Source organism: Colobus angolensis, unplaced genomic scaffold (assembly GCF_000951035.1).
Source record: "Colobus angolensis palliatus isolate OR3802 unplaced genomic scaffold, Cang.pa_1.0 Scaffold318, whole genome shotgun sequence".
Classification (NCBI taxonomy): Eukaryota; Metazoa; Chordata; class Mammalia; order Primates; family Cercopithecidae; genus Colobus; species Colobus angolensis.
This window is the reverse complement of record NW_012116466.1, coordinates 395152-416231: the sequence shown is the minus strand read 5'-3', so window position 1 is coordinate 416231 and position 21080 is coordinate 395152. Positions and strand designations below refer to the sequence as shown.

The 21080-nt window shown below is 41.7% G+C and overlaps 1 protein-coding gene across 1 annotated transcript in view; it reads right to left on the bottom strand.

Moving 5' to 3' along the window:
* XPO4 (exportin 4) overlaps positions 1–21080 on the bottom strand; it is a 126801-nt gene that overhangs the window by 86099 nt on the left and 19622 nt on the right. The window contains exon 2 of the mRNA XM_011951329.1: positions 3657–3762. Coding sequence (XP_011806719.1) covers positions 3657–3762 — 106 coding nt within the window. The remainder of the gene's footprint in view (positions 1–3656; positions 3763–21080) is intronic.

Here is a 21080-nt window from a genome sequence, read left to right as displayed (position 1 = left end):
TGTCATAAATTTAACTTATACATAGTAGAAATATGCAAGAGATGCTAGAAGGTATTCTAGAAGCCTACCGGTATGAAATCAGAACTTCACAAATACATACGAGCCTTACTTTTACTCTCTGTTATAAAGATGCCTGAAACTACAGGGTTTTCATGAAGAACTCACAATTCATCTAGCATTTTTTTTTTTTTTTTTGAGATGGGAGTTCCACTCTTATTGCCTAGACTGGAATGCAATGGCACGACCTCGGCTTGCCACAACCTCCGCCTCTCGGGTTCAACTGATTCTCCTGCCTCAGCCTCCCAAGTAGCTGGGATTACAGGCATGCGCCACCACGCCCAGCTAATTTTGTATTTTTAGTGGAGACAGGGTTTCTCCATGTTGGTCAGGCTGGTCTCGAACTCCTGACCTCAGGTGATCCACCTACCTCAGCCTCCCAAAGTGCTGGGATTACAGGTGTGAGCCGCCACACCCGGCCTCATCTAGAATTTCTAGACTAACTACTTTTGGGAAGATCTGCCACTGTTCAGAGAATAAATTATTTTAGGTCACTTTAGCAGAATGTTTTCATTTGCTATCACAGTAGCTTTCTTTAATAATAATTATGTAAATAAAATTCATTTGAATTTTGTCAGCCATCTGAAACTAAACAGAAACATGAAGACAAAAGTTAAAGTTAATAATACAGGAAAAGCACTACATTCTGACCAAAAAGTATTTTTAAAAAAGAAAAAACCCTGGCAGTGAAGCCACAGATACACAGCTACTACAATCAACTCCCTGGCCTTAAGTATTTCTGTCCAAAGCACAGGCCATATAAGCTCCAAAAGTCTGCGCTTTGACTCAGCGACAACTATGCCCAGCAACTAAAGACAAAAAGTCTCAGATGGAAGATGATTTATTAATTCCCAATGACTGACAGCACTACTAAGGAAACAATTTTCCACAGATGTAAAAGTTTACCAGTTTAACTGACTTTTTGGTGGTTTATTATTTTGGTTTTTTTGGCACTTCTGAGATCAGAAGTCAAAGAAATCCATTTCTCCCTGAGAAGGAGCAAAAGAATGCCACAAAGTTAGCTCCAGAAGAAGTAAACCAATCCCTCACTGTTCTTGATTATTTAACAAGAATAGAACTCACTTGTTTTTTTAAAGGAACATATGACCCTAAAAAATTTAAATTCCTAAGTGCCAAAGACTTCTGAAGTGAAAAAGTCTAAAAGTGCTCTTCTGACAAAATGCACAAGCATGCCGCATGCACGCACAGCTACACACACCACACACACACACACACACACACACACACACACAACAGAGCAAAGAAAATAAAAACTAGAATGAAAACAAAAGGGTAAGAAGAGAAAGAAATGAGGAAAAATGAGCAACATATAAAACTCAAGTTAGAAGTGAGAAGGAAGAATTTTAAGAGGCCAGAAAAGGGAAGCATCAAAGAAAGTCTCCCCTTTAGTAGAATATATTACCCAGACCTTCTATAAAAATGACACATAATCCCTAAACAAGAATGTGAAAATTCTGAAATATGATTGACTGCCACTTGTATGAGAAGTCTTCTTAGAGGAATTTACCCTTCTGTGCTGGTGGCAACTGAATAAGGAGTGAAAAGATTTTCTGTGAAGTTTAGATGTAAACATTAATGTAACACAGGGCTTTGCAGTACATTAATGATTATGCTTGTAATACATGCACTCCACCTTTTAAACGGTCAACGTCTCAAAACCCAAACTGATTTTAAAAGCATGGCCAGAACTAGCAATACTACTCTTTAGAAAATTTTATCAGGAAAACAAAAGTATTCCAAAACAAGCTCAATCATAACAAAGCAACAATACTTCATAAAATATACATATTCTAAAAAGGAAAGAATGGTATAAACAAATACGCTCTAATAAAATACTTATAAGTTAGATCAACTATTTCCCAACTAGTGTAGAATGATACTGAATTCCAATAGAAAGTCAGATGAAACACTGATGGAATCCTAGTCAATGTCATTAAGGCATATGCCATGAAAACCAGACTCAAATTATTTTAGGTTAATAGTTTAACACAATGGTTTTCTAAATCTATTAATGCTGAACAATTTCAAGGCAGTAAGGATGAGTTAATGCTCCCTTAAACTCTTTATGCTGTTTAGTTCTGCTTTAACACTGAGTTAAACAGACTCCACAGGTGTAAGTTAAAACTTCTTAGTGCCAGAAACGAATCCACACAACTATAAAAGCTGACCACTGAAATAAGTAAGTTAATTAATTAAAACAGCTTCAGTGAGAATTTAAAAGGTAGTTGTTGAACCTGTTCCTCTGCTAAGACCTAACTCCTGAATGAGACAGAGCCACCTTCACCACTGCTGCTAGTTCCTTGCAGAGAACACAGCTTTTTTTAAGCCGATCATATTTTTTAAAAGCTGTTTAAAATCAAGTATATGGCCATGACATTTACCTTACTGTTCACAAAGTGCTTTTACATAATGAAAAGTAATTACATTTTCACCTCACAAAACAACTTAAGATAGCAAATCCATTAAGGCAAATGTTATCATTATTGCCATAAGGCAGATGCAAAAGAGGCCCAGGGAGGTGAAGTGACTTCCTCAAGGTGCACCACTGGTACCTAGATGTCATAGTTGCTACATCAGTGCTCTTTCCACTACAATCAAACAACTCTCCTTCATAAGCCCTTATATGGAAAGCATTTTTAGCACATAACTTTAAATGTAGTTTACTTCAATCTGGAAACCAGCCTATTGGTAGCTATAGATAAGCCTTACTAAAAGCACAAGAAAAAGTCAGATGTTTTAGTTCTTAATACTCAACTAACCAATATTACGGTCACAGATGACTCAAGTAACTTTCTAGAGCCTTACAAAAGACGGCTCCCACTAAAAAAAAATCAGCCGGCAGTAATCAGGTAATAAAATAACAATAACCAATGAAGTCTCTCTTACTATTACTGAAAAATATCTAAGAGACAGATGGCACATCATATATAACTCTTAGAAAATGCCATCTTTGAATAAGACAGTTATATTTCTTGTGATTCTTTTAGAAGAAATCTTTTCTGTACATGTCAGACATAAGATACTCATAAAACATATTTGACAAAAGTAAAAATTGGTGCTTTATTTTAGGGTACATACAGTGACACCCTACCCAGAAATGACTAATATTCATTAAGCAAGCTGAGTACAAACTAAATGGTTAAAAAAAAAAAAAAAAAAAAAACTATGGAAAACAGCTAAAAGGAAATGTAGAAATCTCCAAAAACAATCTTAATTTTAAAACTAACACTGGGCTAAAAGATATTATAGTACATATCCTGTAACACATTATATTTGAAAACTGAAAAAATACTAAATTTTTCTCTCTGCTATTAACAGCCTTCATGTTATGGTCAATAATAAAACATATTATGGGACACTATATCTAGGGGGAAAAAAATCCAAAGTAAAAACAAAGTTTCCTGTCTGGCTTTACAGAATATCTTTAAAGCTACTCCGGTAGAATGATTATTAATTTAAAAAACTGTCACTATACAAATCTGGTTTTTAAAAAGGAATTTAAAATAGTTAATGTTTAAGACAGCAAACCCAGATCTGATTATGCCAAAATACTTTACATTTTTTAAGTGAATACTTACCCAAAATATGCTTGCAAACTGCAAATGGTGATTTTGATTTCCTAAACGACAAGAATATGTGCTCTGCATGCTGGCGTTGTTCATTATTGACCATGGATGGTGGTGCCTTGAGAGTTAAAAACAAGAACAGACACACTTATTTAATGACAAAGCGTAAACAATACCATATTCTTACCCACAAGAACAGAAAACGCTTTCACTTTCAAGTGGCAAGAGGGACAAACTCTTGCTTAACTTTTTAAGGAACTACAGCACAAAACCTGACAATAAATGTTGAAAACATGGTTTCCGAAAAAAAGGAAAAAAATTCCTGGCAAGGTTTGCGTCAGAATTCTTTAAAGGTTTTTTAAAAACCTGCATTTTAGAAAAATAGATATCTAACATTTTTGGGGGTTTTAACATTTAGCTGACTTATTATCACCTTTTATTCCAAAATATAACACTTGCACTAACTTGACCTAGTTCAAATAATTTCAAAATTCTTCAATACTGGGGAAATTGAATCCAAGTTACTAAAAATCAATTTCCAAAAGCAATCCTTTAAGACACAGGATCAAATAGTTCCACCTCCAGTTTTCTAAAACCACTATTAAACCAGAAAAATTTGGGAACAGTTAAAGTTTGGAATTTATGAAATCTATTTCTGAATAATAAATTAATCACCCAAAATCCAGACTTCTCTCTTAACAAAAACAATTTCTAAAGTCTGCCGAAGTTTTTAAATACCATTTTGGTGTAACAATCCTTCTTCTAAAGACAATAATCTTCTGAGTCAGATCTACCTAAAATGTACATTCCTGTTACACGGTTTGGTTAACTTTTAACCTATTAAGACTTACAAATACTTAATTTGGGAAAGAGGGCTGGAGGTAGATGGCAGGAAAATAAACCTGTATTATTCAAACCATTGTATAAAGAGGGCAAGTCATAATTTCAATTAAATAATCTAGATGATGAAAAATGTTACAATCAATTATATTAGATCAACACTCATTATAAATTATATCAATTATGCAACATTACTCACTCTAACGTCAGTCAAAATAATTTTTAAAAAGTTGTTCACCGAGGAAAAATTAACTACTGTGAATCTCTGGCTTCAGAGAAGTATTACTAGCTAAAGCCAGTTCAGTTCGGGCTACTATTCCTAATCATATAGCACCCTCTACAGTTCTCCAGATAAAACTGAAAATATTTCCATTAAAGAATTGTGTTGGGGCCGGGCGCGGTGGCTCAAGCCTGTAATCCCAGCACTTTGGGAGGCCGAGACGGGCGGATCACGAGGTCGGGAGATCGAGACCATCCTGGCTAACACGGTGAAACCCCGTGTCTACTAAAAATACAAAAAAACTAGCCGGGCGAGGTGGCGGGCGCCTGTAGTCCCAGCTACTCGGGAGGCTGAGGCAGGAGAATGGCGTAAACCCGGGAGGCGGAGCTTGCAGTGAGCTGAGATCTGGCCACTGCACTCCAGTCCGGGCAACAGAGCGAGACTCCACCTCAACAACAAAAAAAAAAAGAATTGTGTTGGTTGTTCCCTGTGGCTCATGCCTGTAATTGTGTTGGCTGTTCCCTGTGGCTCATGCCTTGGTCTTTGGGAGACCAAGGCAGGAGGATAACTTGAGATCAGGAATTTGAAACCAGCCGGGCAACATGGTGAAACCCAGTCTCTACTAAAAACACAAAAATATTAGCCGGGTGTGGTGGTGCACACCTCCCAGCTACTCGGAGGCGGAAGCATGAGAATCACTTGAACCTGGGAGGCGGAGGTTGCAGTGAGCTGATATGACACCACTGCACTCTAGCCTGGGTGAAGGAGTGAAACTCTGTCTCAAAAAAAAAAAATTGTGTTAAATTCTTCAACAATTTTTGGAAAGAATTTTGGGTGTGGTGGCTCACACCTGTAATTCCAGCACTTTAGAAGGCCGAAGAGTACAGATCACCTGAGGTCAGGAGTTCGAGACCAGCCTGGTCAACATGGCAAAACCCCGTCTCTACTAAAAATACAAAAATATTAGCCGGGCATGGTGGCGCATGCCTGTAAATCCCAGCAACTCAGGACGGTGAGGCACGAGAATCACTTGAACCCAGGTGGCAGAGGTTGCAGTGAGCTGAGATCCCGCTGCTGCACTCCAGCCTGGACAACAGAGCCAGACTCCATCTCAATTAAAAAAAAAAAATTTTTACTAATAAAACTGTGAGGGCTGGGTGCGGTGGCTCACGCCTGTAATCCCAACACTTTGGGAGGTCGAGGCAGGTGGATCACCTGCCTGGCCAACACGGTGAAACCGTCTCTACTAAAAATACAAAAATGAGTAGGGCTCAGTGGCAGGAGCCTGTAATCCCAGCTACTAGAGAGGCTGAGGCAAGATAATCGCTTGAATCCAGGAGGCAGAGGTTGCAGCGAGTCAAGATTGCACCACTGCACTAGAGCCTAGGTGACAGAGTAAGGCTTTGTCTCAAAAAAAAAAAAAAAAAAAAAAAAAAAACTGTGAACAGCGAACTATATTCTAGAAGTATTTTTGTCTTCCCATTTTCAAATTATTTTGTTTGTTTGCTTTTTGAGTTTTCTGTCTGTTTTTAAGACGGCCTCTCTCTGTTGCCCAGACTGGAGTACAGTAGCATGATCACGGCTCACTGCAGCCTCAACCTCCAGGGCTCAAGTAATCCTCCTGCCTCAGCCTCCTCAGCAGCTGGGACTACAGGCACGCGCCAAGCCGAGCTAATTTTTGTATTTTTTGTAGAGATGGGGTCTCACTATGCTGCCCAGGCTGGCCTCCAACTCCTGCCCCTCAGTGATATGCCTGCCTTGGCCTCCCAAAGCACTAGGATTACCGGTGTAAGCCATCATGCCCGGCCAATTTTCAAATTTTTTATTCCCACCACCTTCTCTAGTTCAATAAGATGAGTCTGTGGGGTTTTTGTTTTATTGCTTTGTTTTGTTTTGTTTTTCTGAGATGGAGTCTCTCTGTTGCCCACGCTGGAATGCAGTGGCATGATCTAACTCACTGCAACCTCCGCCTCAGCCTCCCAAAGTGCTGGGATTACAGGCATGAGCCACCATGCCCAGTCTTTTTTGTTTTGTTTTTTAAAACACGGTGTCACTCTGTCACCCAGGCTGGAGTACAGTGGCATGATCATAGTTCATGGTAACCTCGAACTCTTGGGCTCAAGGGATCCTTCCGCCTTTGCCTCTCCTGTAACTGGGACTACAGGGGCATGTCACCATACAGGGCTAATTTTTAAATTTTTATAGAGGGTAGGCACCAAGGCTCATGCCTGTAATCCCAGCATTCTGGATTACAAAATCCCAAAGCCTGCTGATATTATTGACCCTGTGTATATGGCATAAACACTACTACCCATGTTATACTGCTACAAATACAAATCTATGAGTTTCTCAAGCAATTTCTGAATCATACATTCTTTCTTATCTTCCTTGAAAAGCACAACACATGCATAATTGTGCAAATTAATATGCTAGTTATTCTACAAATAAAAAACTGTCTAATCTAAAAGATATCCTCACAGCCACATATACTTAATCTACTAGAAGGAACAGGTCTGAATATATTAATATAATAAAGATGAGATTCTATTTATGTCAGATTTTAGAAATAGTAAACTATAATCTAAAAGTTGATTTATATGAATCACCTGGTTAAATATTATCATGCAAACAATAAAATTATCAAATCAATATATTAAACGGCAGGATAGTAGTCACTTTAGTTTTCTACAACCAAAATTTTAAATTCCTTCTTGAAATCTACTTGGCAATGGTTTCCAAATGGCAAGCTATCTACATCAGACAGTCCTGGAAATCTTTTAAAACTGGCAAATCGATTTCCAACCCCAAAGGATTCAACAGGCTGGGAGTCAAAACCAAAACTACACATTTTTCCCTCAAAGTTCCCCAGGTGGTACTGACCCATAAAACTCCCCACTGTCAAACCCACCCTTCAAAACTCTGCTTCCGTCTCTCCTTCCTTCATCAGCCTCCACCCACCTTTCCCCAGTTGTCCAAGCACAACTAACATCTCTGTTCCATCTCACATAACACACTGCTTGTCCATCTCTATTACCGAACTTGCATAATGGACTACAAGCCTTTACTTGCTGCCCCCTGCCCTTTCTTTTATTATTTCCCTGACACCAGGGACTTTATTTATCTCTAAATTCCTAGGGCCTACCACATACAAAAGAGAGAGGCATTTAATAGCAACTAACATTTATTGAGTACTTAGGATACGAGGCATTATTTTAGATAGATACATACTTAGGAAAGAAAGAAGAAAGACAGGAAGGAGGAGGGAGGTTGGAAGGTAATCTCACTAATCCTAACAACTGTGAGGAAGTATTATTATCCCCCATTTACAGATGAGGAAACTGAGGCATGTAAAGAATAAGTAATTTGCCCAAAGTCACACTATTCGTAAGAAGCAGAGCTAAAAATTAAATTCAGGTAGTACGACTCCAGGGTCTTAACACTTACCAGAAACTACATTTACAGAGCTCAAATTTACATAAGACTCATCATTCTTACGGCTGTCTGGTAGAAAAGAAGAAAATCTTGCTAAAAGTTTTCCTCCAGGACCCAATACAGACATTAAAGTGTTTTGCATAGCCTGTGAAGCTTCCGTAAACAAAGAGTAACAAAGGGGCTTTTCGTAGTCCCTGTTTATGTTCTCATCACTGCCACTATAGTAAAAACTTAAAACCAGTTCACACTTCAGAGATGGAATCCCACAAATCAGAAGGATTGGAAGCAATCGGAGGTGGTAGTAGAGACCCGTGACCATTCCAAGGATCTTCAAAAAAATAAAAACAAGGATGAGAAAAAACTGAGATTTGTTTCCCGAGATGGAGCTCACAAATTCCTAACTCAACAGGCTGGGGTTTCTAGCCCCATCCTTCGGCATGATCCTGCAGCCCAGCTCAGTTGCCTTCAGTTCACAAAATCTCCTGGAGAACACCATCAGTGTTCTAGGGGCATCCAAAATCAGAACTCTAAAGAGTATTTACTAATGAATAGATTAACGGACATATTCCAAGGAGAGACAGAGAGACACCAAAATACCTAAATGGTTTCTATTCAGAGAGTATTTTTCAGGGCTAACTATATGCCAAGCACCATGCCAGAAACGAGGGATCCGAAAGGAAGGGAAAAAGCCCTGTCCTTGAGGAATTCTATCAGGAAACACAGGCACTAAACAGTCACACAAATATTCATGAGTCTGTAATTTCTGCCTGCACTGACCCATTCCGGCTTATTCTTCCATCATGTTACTATCCATCATGTTACTAATCCTTTCCTCACAAAAGTCAGGAATCCCAATTGTCAAATCCTATAGCACCTTTCTCTTTTTTTGAGACAAAGTCTCACTCTGTTGCCCTGGCTGGAGTGCAGTGGCGCAATCTTGGTTCACTGCAATCTCCACCTCCCATGGTTCAAGTGATTCTCATGCTCACTGCAAGCTCCGCCTCTCGGGTTTACGCCATTCTCCTGCCTCAGCCTCCGGAGTAGCTGGGACTACAGGTGCCGCCACCTCGCCCGGCTAGTTTTTTGTATTTTTTAGCAGAGACGGGGTTTCACCATGTTAGCCAGGATGGTCTCGATCTCCTGACCTCGTGATCCGCCTGTCTCGGCCTCCCAAAGTGCTGGGATTACAGGTTTGAGCCACCGCGCCCGGCCATTTATATAAAATTTTAAAAACTCAATAGTATGTTATTGACATTTGCAGGAAGAGTATAAAAGCATAGAAGGAAGGATAAGCAACTGTGAAGCCGTGATGGCCTCTGTGGAAAATGAAGACGAGGCAGGGAACGGTGTCTACAGGGACAAAAAGGGGGCTTCAATTGTATCTGTGATATCTTAATATTTTTAAAAGATTGTTTGCAAAACATCTACATGAACATTTGCGAATCTAGGAGGTAGGCATACGAGTATAATGTATATTACTCTACGCATTTTTCTGTCCATTTAAAACCTTGCATTTCTTTAAATAAGTGGGCCTTCTATTCTCGATAGTACAGCTTACCTTAAACAACTCTTCCACTAAAACAAAATTAAAATGGCGGACAAAATTTCTTAAACATTTTAAGTACATCACTGAGCTTACAAGAAATTAAGGAATCATCAAAAGCTAAAACAGAAGCGAATGCAGAGATCCCAAGATGAATGCAAGCACTCATGTGTTTACCCTGGAGACACGTGCCAACCTCTAGTGACCTTGAACTTCCATTTTGACAGCTGCCTATCGTAAAGAAGACAGGAGATTAAAGCCAGGGCCCATCTCAGGTAGGGATCTAACAAGATATCCCTCCACATAAAGCTGGGATCCTCAGCGCAAGGGTAAATTATTTAAAAAACAAACCAGGCCGGGCGCGGTGGCTCAAGCCTGTAATCCCAGCACTTTGGGAGGCCGAGACAGGCGGATCACGAGGTCAGGAGATCGAGACCATCCTGGCTAACATGGTGAGACCCCGTCTCTACTAAAAAATACAAAAATCTAGCCGGGCGAGGTGGCGGCACCTGTAGTCCCAGCTACTCCGGAGGCTGAGGCAGGAGAATGGCGTGAACCCGGGAGGCGGAGCTTGCAGTGAGCTGAGATCCGGCCACTGCACTCCAGCTTGGGCGACAGAGCGAGACTCCGTCTCAAAAAAAAAAAAAAAAAAAAAAAACCAAACAAACCAGGAAGGAGGGGGGCCAGGGAAGAGAAAAAGAAGGGAGAAGAGAGGGAAGAATTAACTTGCCAGTCTGGACCTTGACAATAGATGCAAGAGGGTAAATTACTTCAAACAATGAATAACCGCAAGCAGGCCCAGGACAGGTCTCTTGCCCATCACAACAGGACCCACGTTGTCCAAAAAACTTCAAGTCAATAAAATTAAAGTAGTACTGTGTTGTTTATGTACCTAGGCACTTGCAGGAATCCAGGCTTCAGAGTTTTTCATAAACATTTCCAAGAGTTAATATATAAATTTCACTAAACACACGAGGAAATAAGCCACTACAAGTTTACAGAACAATAAATTAAAGAATCAGACCAACAAAACTCACAAATATTTGAAATGTTAGAAACAGAATATAAAATATTTAAAAGAACCAAAAATGTAAAAAAGAGACTTTACCAAAATTAAAAACTTTTGTACATCAAATGACACTATCAAAAGAATGAAAAGGCAATCGACAGAATGGAAGAAAAGACTATAAATCATTTACTTATCTGATAGAAGATTAATATCTGTAATCTATAAAGAACTCTTCCAACTCAATGACAAAAAACCAAATAACCTGATTTAAAAATACAAAACGGATGTTAACAGACTTTTTTCCAAAGAAGATACATAAACAGCCAAGAAACACCAAATCATTAGGAAAACACGAATCAAAACTGCAAGATACCACCTCACATCCATGAGAACAGACATATTAGAAAATAACAAGTGTTGATGAGGATGTGGAGAAACTAGAACCTCCGTACACTGCTGGTGGAAATGTAGAAATGGTACAGCCAAACAAAAAAAGGAACAGCCACGGCCGAGCGCAGTGGCTCACACCTGTAATCCCAGCACTTTGGGAGGCTCAGGCGGGTGATCACCAGGTCAGGAGTTCAAGACCAGCCTGGCCGAGATGGTGAAACCCTGTCTCTACTAAAAATACAAAAATTAGCTGGGCAGGGTGGCGCATGCCTGTAATCCCAGCTACTGGGAAGCTGAGGCAGGAGAATTGCTTGAACCCGGTAGGCAGGGGTTGCGGTGAGCCTAGATCATGCCCTTGCACTCCAGCCTGGGCAACAAAGAGCGAGACTCTAAAAAAAAAAAAAAAAAAAAAAGAACAGCCACTAGGGAAGATAGTATGGCAGTTCCTCAAAAAATCAAACATAAAATTATCATACAAGCCAGTAATTCTACTTCCAGCTCTATATCCAAAAGAACTGAAAGCAATGCTTTAATAGACTGCACCAATGTTCATTAATGAACGAATGGACATATAAAACATGGTATATTCACACAACGGAATACTATTCAGAAATAAAAAGGAATGAAGCAGTAGGGGCAGTGGCTCACACCTGAAATCCCAGCACTTTGGGAGGCTGGGTGGGTAGATTGCTTGAGTTCCAGGGTTCCAGACCAGCCTGGGAAACATGGCGAAACTCCATCTCTACAAAAACATATAAAAATTAGCCAGGCCTGGTGGCTTGCACCTGTAGTCCCAGTGACTGGGCTGGCTGAAGTGGGAGGATCACTTGAGCCTTGCAGGTCAAGGCTGCAATAAGCCATGATTGCACCACTGCACTCCAAGCTGGGTAACAGCAAGATCCTGCCTCCAAAAAAAAGAAAGAAAGGAATGAAGTACTGAGATATATTATAACATGGGTGAACTCTGAAAACATTATGCCAAGTAAGATAACCCAGACACAAAAGGACAAATGCCGTATGATCCCACTTATATAAGGTAGTTAAAGTAGTCAAATTCATAGAAAGTAGAATCATGGTTACCAAGGATTAGAGGGAGGAGGAAATGGGAAGTTGCTATTTAATGGGTATATAGTTCCAATTTGGGATAATGGAAAAGTTTTGGAGATAGCAATGAATTTTGGCGATAGTTATACAACAATATGAACGGTAAATTTTATGTTGAATTTTACAATAATTTTTTTTTTTTTGAGACGGAGTCTCACTCTGTTGCCCAGGCTGGATGGAGTGCAGTGGCACGATCTCGGCTCATTGCAAGCTCCACCTCCCAGGTTCATGCCATTCTCCTGCCTCAGCTTCTCAAGTAGCTAGAACTACAGGCACCTGCCACCACATCCAGCTAATTTTTTTAGTATTTTTAGTAGAGATGGGGTTTCACCATGTTAGCCAGGATGGTCTTGATCTCCTGACCTCATGATCCACCCGCCTCAGCCTCCCAAAGTGCTGGGATTACAGGCATGAGCCACCGCACCCAGCCAGTAATTCTTTTTTAAAGGAGCAACATATCACAAGAAAGCTTTTATGAGCAATATAATAAAAGAAATATAAATATCAATAGACTTACTATGCTTGGTTTGGATGGTAGTTACAGGGGTACACACAATCACATATCATCATGAAACTGGACACCTGAGATTTGTGAATTTTCTTGTGTTAATATACTTCAATAAAATATACATTAAAAACTCACTAGATCGATTAAAGAACAGATTAGATACACTGGGGAAAAAAATTGGGGGCCAGGCACAGTGGCTCATACCTGTAATCCCAGCACTTTGGGAGGTCAAGGAGGGTGGATTACCTGAGGTCAGGAGTTCGAGACCAGTCTGGTGAACGGGGTGAAATCCCGACTCTATTAAAAATACAAAACATTAACCGGGCATGGTGGTGCATGCCTGCAGTCCTAGCTACTTGGGAGGCTGACGCAGGAGAATTGCTTGAACTTGGAAGGTAGAGATTGCAGTGAGCCAAGATCACACCACTGCACTCCAGCCAGGGCGACAGAGTAAGACTCCGTCTCAAAAAAAGAAAAAAAGAAAAGAAAAGAAAATTGGGAAAACTGAAGACAGATATGGGAAATTATTACAAATATAGGAAGGCACAAACATGAAGCATGTTAGTCCCTTCACATTACTATAAAGGAATATTTGAGATTGGGTAATTTATAAAGAAAAGAGGCTTATTTGCCTCATGGTTCTGCAAGCCGCACACACATGGTACCAACACCTGCTCAGCTTCTGGTGAGACCACAGGGAGCTTTCAATCATGGCAGAGGGCAAAGGGAGAGCTGGCATATCACATGGCAAGAAAGGAAGTGGGGAAGGTGCCACATTCTTTTAAACCAGATCTCCAGTGAATTCAGAGGAAGGCACCACGCCATTCATGAGGGATCCACCCCCACGACCCAAACACCTCCTCCTAGGCCCACCTCCAACATCAGAAGTCATATTTCAATATGAGATGTGGAGAGGACAAAACATCCAAACCACATCATAAAGAGTCTAGGAGAACTGGCCGGGCACGGTGGTTCGTCATAAAGAGTCTAGGAGAACTGGCCGGGCGCGGTGGCTTGTCATAAAGAGTGTAGGAGAACTGGCTGGGCGCGGTGGCTCATGCTTGTAATCCTAGCACTTTGGGAGGCCGAGGCGGGTGGATCACCTGAGGTCAGGAGTTTGGGACCAGCCTGGCCAACGTGGCAAAACCCCATCTCTACTAAAAATACAAAAATTAGCCAGATGTGGTGGCGGGAGCCTGTAATCCAGCTACTCCGGAGTCTCAGGCAGGAGAATTGCTTGAACCCGTGGGGCGGAGGTTGCAGTGAGCTGAGGTGGAGCAACTGCACTCCAGCCTGGACAAAAGAGCAAAACTCCGTCTCAAAAAAAAAGGGGGGGCAGGAGAATAAAGGGACCATCCATGCTCTGCTGTACGCGGAGCCCCGAGAGGCTGACCTCTAGACACCACGTCACTCAGGCTTCTTCACTCTCTCCCAGTGGTTCCTTTCTCCGACCAAAAGCCACGGCTCCCTAAAGTTGCTCGCCCCTACAACTATAGCTCTCTCCAATTCTGAACTCTCCCACCCTGACCCTGCAGGCCCTGAGAACGGCTTTACCATCCTTTGCGGTTCCCTTATATCTCACCCCTCCCAAGCCTCTGCCAACAGTTATCTTTGTTAACTCTCTTCAATTACACCTTTGAGTGTTCCTTGGCAGGCCTTGCCTGACACAGCATGGAGCTCCAGTGGGTGAGGAGAAAGGAAGGAAAGATGTAGACTCAAAGCTAAAGAAAAGAAGCATTCCAAAATTGAATCCCAAACTAAATAAAAAGGAAGAAAAATCATATTACTGACATCACAATGAAACTGAAGAATTCAAAGAGAAGACCTTAAAAGCAGTCAAAGAAAAAAGATATTTACAAGGCATAACAGACTAAACTGTATTTCTTAGAGCAATAAGAGAAGCCAGACAAGAGAGACCAGAATAACATTTTCAGGGTATTGAAAGAAAATAACTATTAACCTAGAAATGTATATCTAGAAAAATGATCTTTCAGGGATTAGAGTATAATGAAAGCATGTTCCTACAAATAAAAACCAAGAGAGTTTACCACCAAAGTACTCTTCCCTAAAAAAATTCTAAAGAAATACTTCAAGTAAAGTGATCCCAAATTAATGATCTTGAATGCAAAAGACTATGGAGTAAATATATTGTTTTGTTTTTTTGTTTTTGTTTCTGAGATGGAGTTTTGCTCTTGTTGCCCAGGATGGAGTGCAATGGCGCAATCTCCACTCACCTCAACCTCCACGTCCTGGATTCAAGCGATTCTCCTGCCTCAGCTGCCTCCTGAGTAGCTGGGATTACAGGCATGCACCACCATGCCTGGCTAATTTTGTATTTTAGTAGAGACAGGGTTTCTCCATGTTGGTCAGGCTGGTCTCGAACTCCAAACCTCAGGTGATCTGCCCGCCTTGGCCTCCCAAAGTGCTGGGATTACAGGTGTGAGCCACCAGGCCCAGCCAGGAGAGAGGTATTTTTAAGCTAGTCTTTGTACTATTCTGACTGGGACAGAATATACATACTGTCTTTGGACTAAATTGAACATGCATGTTAAAATGTTTACTGTGGGCAATAAGATATTAAAACTAAGAACATAGTTTACGACAACAAACTATGGAATGAGAAACAACAGATTGTCAAACCCTTGAAGAAGGCAAGAAAGAAAAAATCACATGCACACACAATAAGATAACAAAAATAAATTACAATTTATCAGTAATGACAAGTAAATGTAATAAAACTAAATGCTCTACATAAAAAACTAAGATTGACAAACTGGATAAAAAAGAAAATCCAAAATTATTCTGTTTATAAGAAATGCATATAAAACTCAAGGACGGCCGGGCGCGGTGGCTCAAGCCTGTAATCCCAGCACTTTGGGAGGCCGAGACGGGCGGATCACGAGGTCAGGAGATCGAGACCATCCTGGCTAACACGGTGAAACCCCGTCTCTACTGAAAAATACAAAAAACTAGCCAGGCGAGGTGGCGGGCGCCTGTAGTCCCAGCTACCTGGGAGGCTGAGGCAGGAGAATGGTGTGAACCCGGGAGGCGGAGCTTGCAGTGAGCTGAGATCCGGCCACAGCACTCCAGCCTGGGTGACAGAGTGGGACTCCGTTAAAAAAAAAAAAAAAAAAAAAAAACTCAAGGACATGGAAAGGCTGAAAGCACAAAGATGGAAAAAGTCCTCGTGCAATGGCTCATGCCTGTAATCCCAACACTTTGGGAGGCCAAGGCGGGAAGATCACTTGAGGTCAAGAGTTCAAGACCAGCCTGGTTAACAAAGCAAGTCCTTGTCTCTACAAAACAATTTTTAAAATAAAAGTGAAAAAATAAGTTTACAAAAGTAGAAAAAAAAATCTAATCAAAATAAAAGTTAATGAAGTTGATGTAGCTATCAGAGAAAAACAGAATTTAGGGCAAAATATTACTAAAAGATGCTGGGCCATCTCATAATTATAAAAGGGTCAACTACAATGGCATGTAATACCATTTATACGCATAAAACAAAACAGACAGAACTACCAACAATTCCACTAGAGTGGAAGATTAACATGTAACTCTCAGTAACTGTTGGCTTAGGAAGACAAAAGAATCTAACAAATTTGATTTAATAGCATAAATACATTGCACCTTTAAGTGAGTATCACATTCTTTTCAAATGCACACTGAACAAAAACTGACAACACACTAGGCTGTAAGGCATATCCAAACAAATTTTAAATAACAGGTATGTACATGACAGTCTCTGACCAAGAGCAATTAAGTAAGAAATTGACTTAACATAACAATAACAAAAACTAGAAAAATTCAAGGATGAAAAAAGAAATCATAATGGAAATCAGAAAATGTATAGGCCAGGCCGGATGCAGTGGCTCACGCCTGTAATCCCAGCACTTTGGGAGGCCGAGGCAGGCAGATCACGAGGTCAGGAGTTTGAGACCAGCCTAGCCAACATGGAGAAACTCCATCTCTACTAAAAATACAAAAATTAGCTGGGTGTGGTGGCATGCGCCTGTAATCCCAGCTACTTGGGAAGCTGAGGCAGGAGAATCACTTGAACCCAAGATGCGGCAGGTACAGTGAGCCACTGCAGAGATCGCGCTACTGCACTCCAGCCTGGGCAACAGAACAAGACTGTCTCAAAACAAAACAAAATAAAACTATAGTTTACAATAAACAAAAAAGCCAAAAGTTCTTTATTTAGAATAACTAATCAAATTGGAAAGGAAAAGCACAAATATATAAACAAGCAAGAATTAAAAGAGAAAGCAACTACAGATGCCTCAGAAAATAAAAAGACATTAAAAGGATAGCAAACAAGGCCGGGTGCGGTGGCTCATGCCTGTAATCCCAGCATTTTGGGAGGCCGGGGTGGGCATATCACCTGAGGTTGGGAGTTCGAGACCAGCCTGATCAACATGGAGAAACCCCGTCTCTACTAAGAATACAAAATTAGCCAGGTGTGGTGGTGCATGCCTGTAATCCCAGCTACTCACGAGGCTGAGGCAGAATTGCTTGAACCTGGCAGGTGGAGGTTGCAGCGAGCTGAGATCATGCCATTGCACTCCAGCCTGGGCAACAAGAGCAAAACTCTGTCTCAATAAAAAATAAATAAATAAATAAAAAGCGCAAGCAGCCACACTCTAGATTTGTGGTGTCTAACACAGTAGCCACTACCACAGTGGCTCCCTTACACTAGCCATGTTACAAGAGCTCAAGACACATGTGGTTAGGGGCTACCATACTGGAGAGAGCAGATAAAGAACGCTTCTATCAGCACAGGAATTTCTATCAGCTAACGCCACTCTAGAAGAAATCTAATTAATTCAACATGTATTTATCAAGTGCTTACTATAAGGTTATCCTGATTTGATGCCATGTTATTTGATACATTAAAATACAAAATAGCAGCCAACATTTACAGAGCACTTACTATACCCCAGGCACTAAACACTTTTCTTTCAATATATGTTAAATAATTTAATCTTCGCACTAACTCCCTGAGGTAGCGGTTATTATTTGTCTATTTTTTTTAAAAAAGATGGGGTCTTGGGCCAGGTGTGGTGGCTCACGTCTGTAATCCTAGCACTTTGGGAGGCCAAGGTGGGCGGACTGCCTGAACTCAGGAGTTTAAGACCAGCCTGGGCAACACAGTGAAACCCTGTCTCTACTAAAATACAAAAAATTAGCCAGGCATGGCAGCGTATGCCTGTAGTTTCAGCTACTCGGGAGGCTGAGGCAGGAGAATTGCTTGAACCCGGGAAGCGAAGGTTGCAGTGAGCCGAGATCGCATCACAACACTCCAGCCTGGGTGACAGAGCGAGACTCTTGCTATGTTGCCCAGGCTGGACTTGAACTCCCGGTCTCAAGCAATTCTCCTGCCTCATCCTCCCAAGTAGGTGGAGCTACAGATAAGATTTTTCACACTGCTGCCAGTCAAATATCAAAAGCACAAATCTGACAAGTTTTGTTTTGTTTTTGAGACAGTTTTGCTCTTTTAGGCTAGAGTGCAGTGGCGTGATCTTGGCTCACTCCAAGCGCAGTACAGTGGCGCAATCTCGGCTCACTGCAACCTCTACCTCCCAGGTTCAAGCGAGTCTCCTGTCTCAGCCTCCTGAGTAGCTGGGATTACGTGCATGCATCATCATGCCCGGCTAATTTTTTGTATTTTTAGTAGAGATGGGGTTTCACCATGTTGGCCAGGCTGGTCTCGATCTCCTGACCTCAGGTGATCCGCTCGCCTCGGCCTCCCAAAGTGCTGGGATTACAGGCGTTAGCCACCATGCCCGGCCAAATTTTACACTGTGAATTCAAGCTAATTATTATAGCAAACAAAACCTTAAGATGACCCAGCCTCTATTTCCCTAGTCTCATTTCACACTACTCCCTTCCTCATTTATTCATTCATTTTTTTTCATTCAACAAACATTACTGAGCAACAAGGTGCCAAGCCCTGTACTACACACACATAATCAAGGAAAAGCAAACAGGGTCCCTGAACAAACATCAGAGTCCAGCAAGAGAGACCAACATTCATTAATCAATCACATAAATAAGGTGTTATAAAAGAACTACCAAGAATTGGAGACCACCCTGAGCAACACAGCAAGACTTCGTCTCTACAAAAACACTGTAACATAGCCAGGTGTGGTGGCATGCACCTGTGGTCCCACCTACTCGGGAGGCTGAAGGGGGAGGATCGCTTAAGCCCAGGGGTTTGAGGCTGCACTGAGTCATGATCACATCACTGCATTCCAGTTGGGTTTTAGAGTAAGACCCCGACTCCAAAAAATAAAAAATATAAATAAAGGAACTACACTGTTATCTGAGTATATAGGACAGGTGAATCTCACCTTTCAGGCAGGCTAAGGAAGGCTTCCCTGAGAAACTGACTACTGAGAGAACTGAAGGATGAAGTGACAGTGAAGAAAAGCATTCCAGAGAGAAGGACTAGTGTATGAGAGGCCCTGTGACAGGACGCAGGACACAGGTGGGAAGGACTGCAAAAAAGCTAGTGTGGCTGATGCAGAGAAAAAGCAATTGGAAAAGAGTCAAAAGCAGCTAGAAAGGCAGTAACTTAGCCGAAGCCTCACGAGGTGCAAACATTTTTGAAGAAAAATGCTTCATATTTTACAACATTTAGTGACACTTTTCCCCTCCTTTCTGTGAACAGGAGGCCTTACATTTTCATTTTGACTGGGCCCTGCAAATTATGTAGGTAGCCCTGGCCGGACAACAAAGACAGTGGTCAGAAACAGTCTGATGGCTGAGACACAAGGCAGGGGCCACCCACTCACTCTACTGACCCTCCAGACCCACTAAGACATACAAAAATGATGAGGATATGGAATGAAACACGGCCTCCGTGGCCAGGCACAGCGGCTCACGCCTGTAATCCCAGCACTTTGGGAGGCCGAGGTGGGAGGATCATGAGGTTAGGAGTTTGAGACCAGTCTGGCCAACATGGTGAAACTCCCTCACATGGCGAAACCCCGTCTCTACTAAAAATACTAAAATTAGCCGGGCGTGGTGACACGCATCTGCAATCCCAGCTACACAGGAGGCCGAGTCAGGAGAATCGCTTCAACCTGGGAGGCGGAGGTTGCAGTGAGAGGAGACGTGCATCCCACCACTGCACTCCAGCCTGGGTGAAAGGGTGAGGCTTTGTCTCAAAAAAAAGAAAAAAACATGGCCTCCTAAATTAGAACCTTCGTAGGTAAGGCAAAGGAAACTGCAGTTTTTTGCTTTGTTTTGTTTTTGAGACAGAGTTCGCTCTTGTTGCCCAGGCTGGAGTGCAATGGCACGATCTCAGCTCACCACAACCTCTGCCACCCAGGTTCAAGCGATACTCCTGCCTCAGCCTCCCAAGTAGCTGGGAATACAGGCGTGCACCGCCACACTGGCTAATTTTGTACTTTCAGTAGACACAGGGTTTCTCCATGTTGGTCAGGCTGGTCTCAGACTCCCGACCTCAGGTGATCTGCCTCCCCTCAGCCTCCCAAAGTGCTGGGATTACAGGCATGAGCCACTGCGTCCAGCCAGAAATCCGCAGTTTTAATAATCACCCTAAGACTGGTTATGCATGTTCTAAACTCTGAAAAACCCTACTCTAAAATACTGTCAAATTACAGTGGACCTAATTTTTCCCACAATTACAGAGAGACAGTGTATCCCTATCTCTTTTCCAGAATAAAGTTGATCAGTTTTCTATTAGCTCTTTCTCACTTAAAAGACATTTTTCCTTTTATTTATTAACAAGGTTATATTATACTTAGCAGTGATTAAACAAATCTGTGGAAATGGAATGCCCTACATTTGTATTTGTAAGTCTATAAATGTAAAACCACAAACCCAGTCTTAGTCTGAACCATGATACAGCTTTGAACATTCTTCAACATAAAAATAATTGTAGGACATTCAAGGAAGTAGATTTAAAAGGTAGATTTTTTTTTTTTCCGCCTGGTGTGGTGGCTCACGCCTATAATCCCAGCACTTTGGGACGCCAAGGCGGGTGGATCACCTGAGAGTCAGGAGTTCGAGACCAGCCTGGCCAACATGGTAAAACCCAGTCTCTACTAAAAATACAAAAAATTAGCCAGGCATCGCAGCGGGAGTCTATAAATCCCACCTACTGGGGAGGCTAAGGCAGGAGAATCACCTGAATCCAGGAGGCATAGGTTGCAGTGAGCCAAGATGGCGCCAATGTACTCCAGCCTAGACAACAAGAGCAAAACTTCACCTCAAAAAAAAAAAAAAAAAAGCCGGGCGCGGTGGCTCACGCCTGTAATCCCAGCATTTTGGGAGGCCGAGGCGGGCGGATCACGAGGTCACGAGATCAAGACCATCCTGGCTAACACGGTAAAACCCTGTCTCTACTAAAAATACAAAAA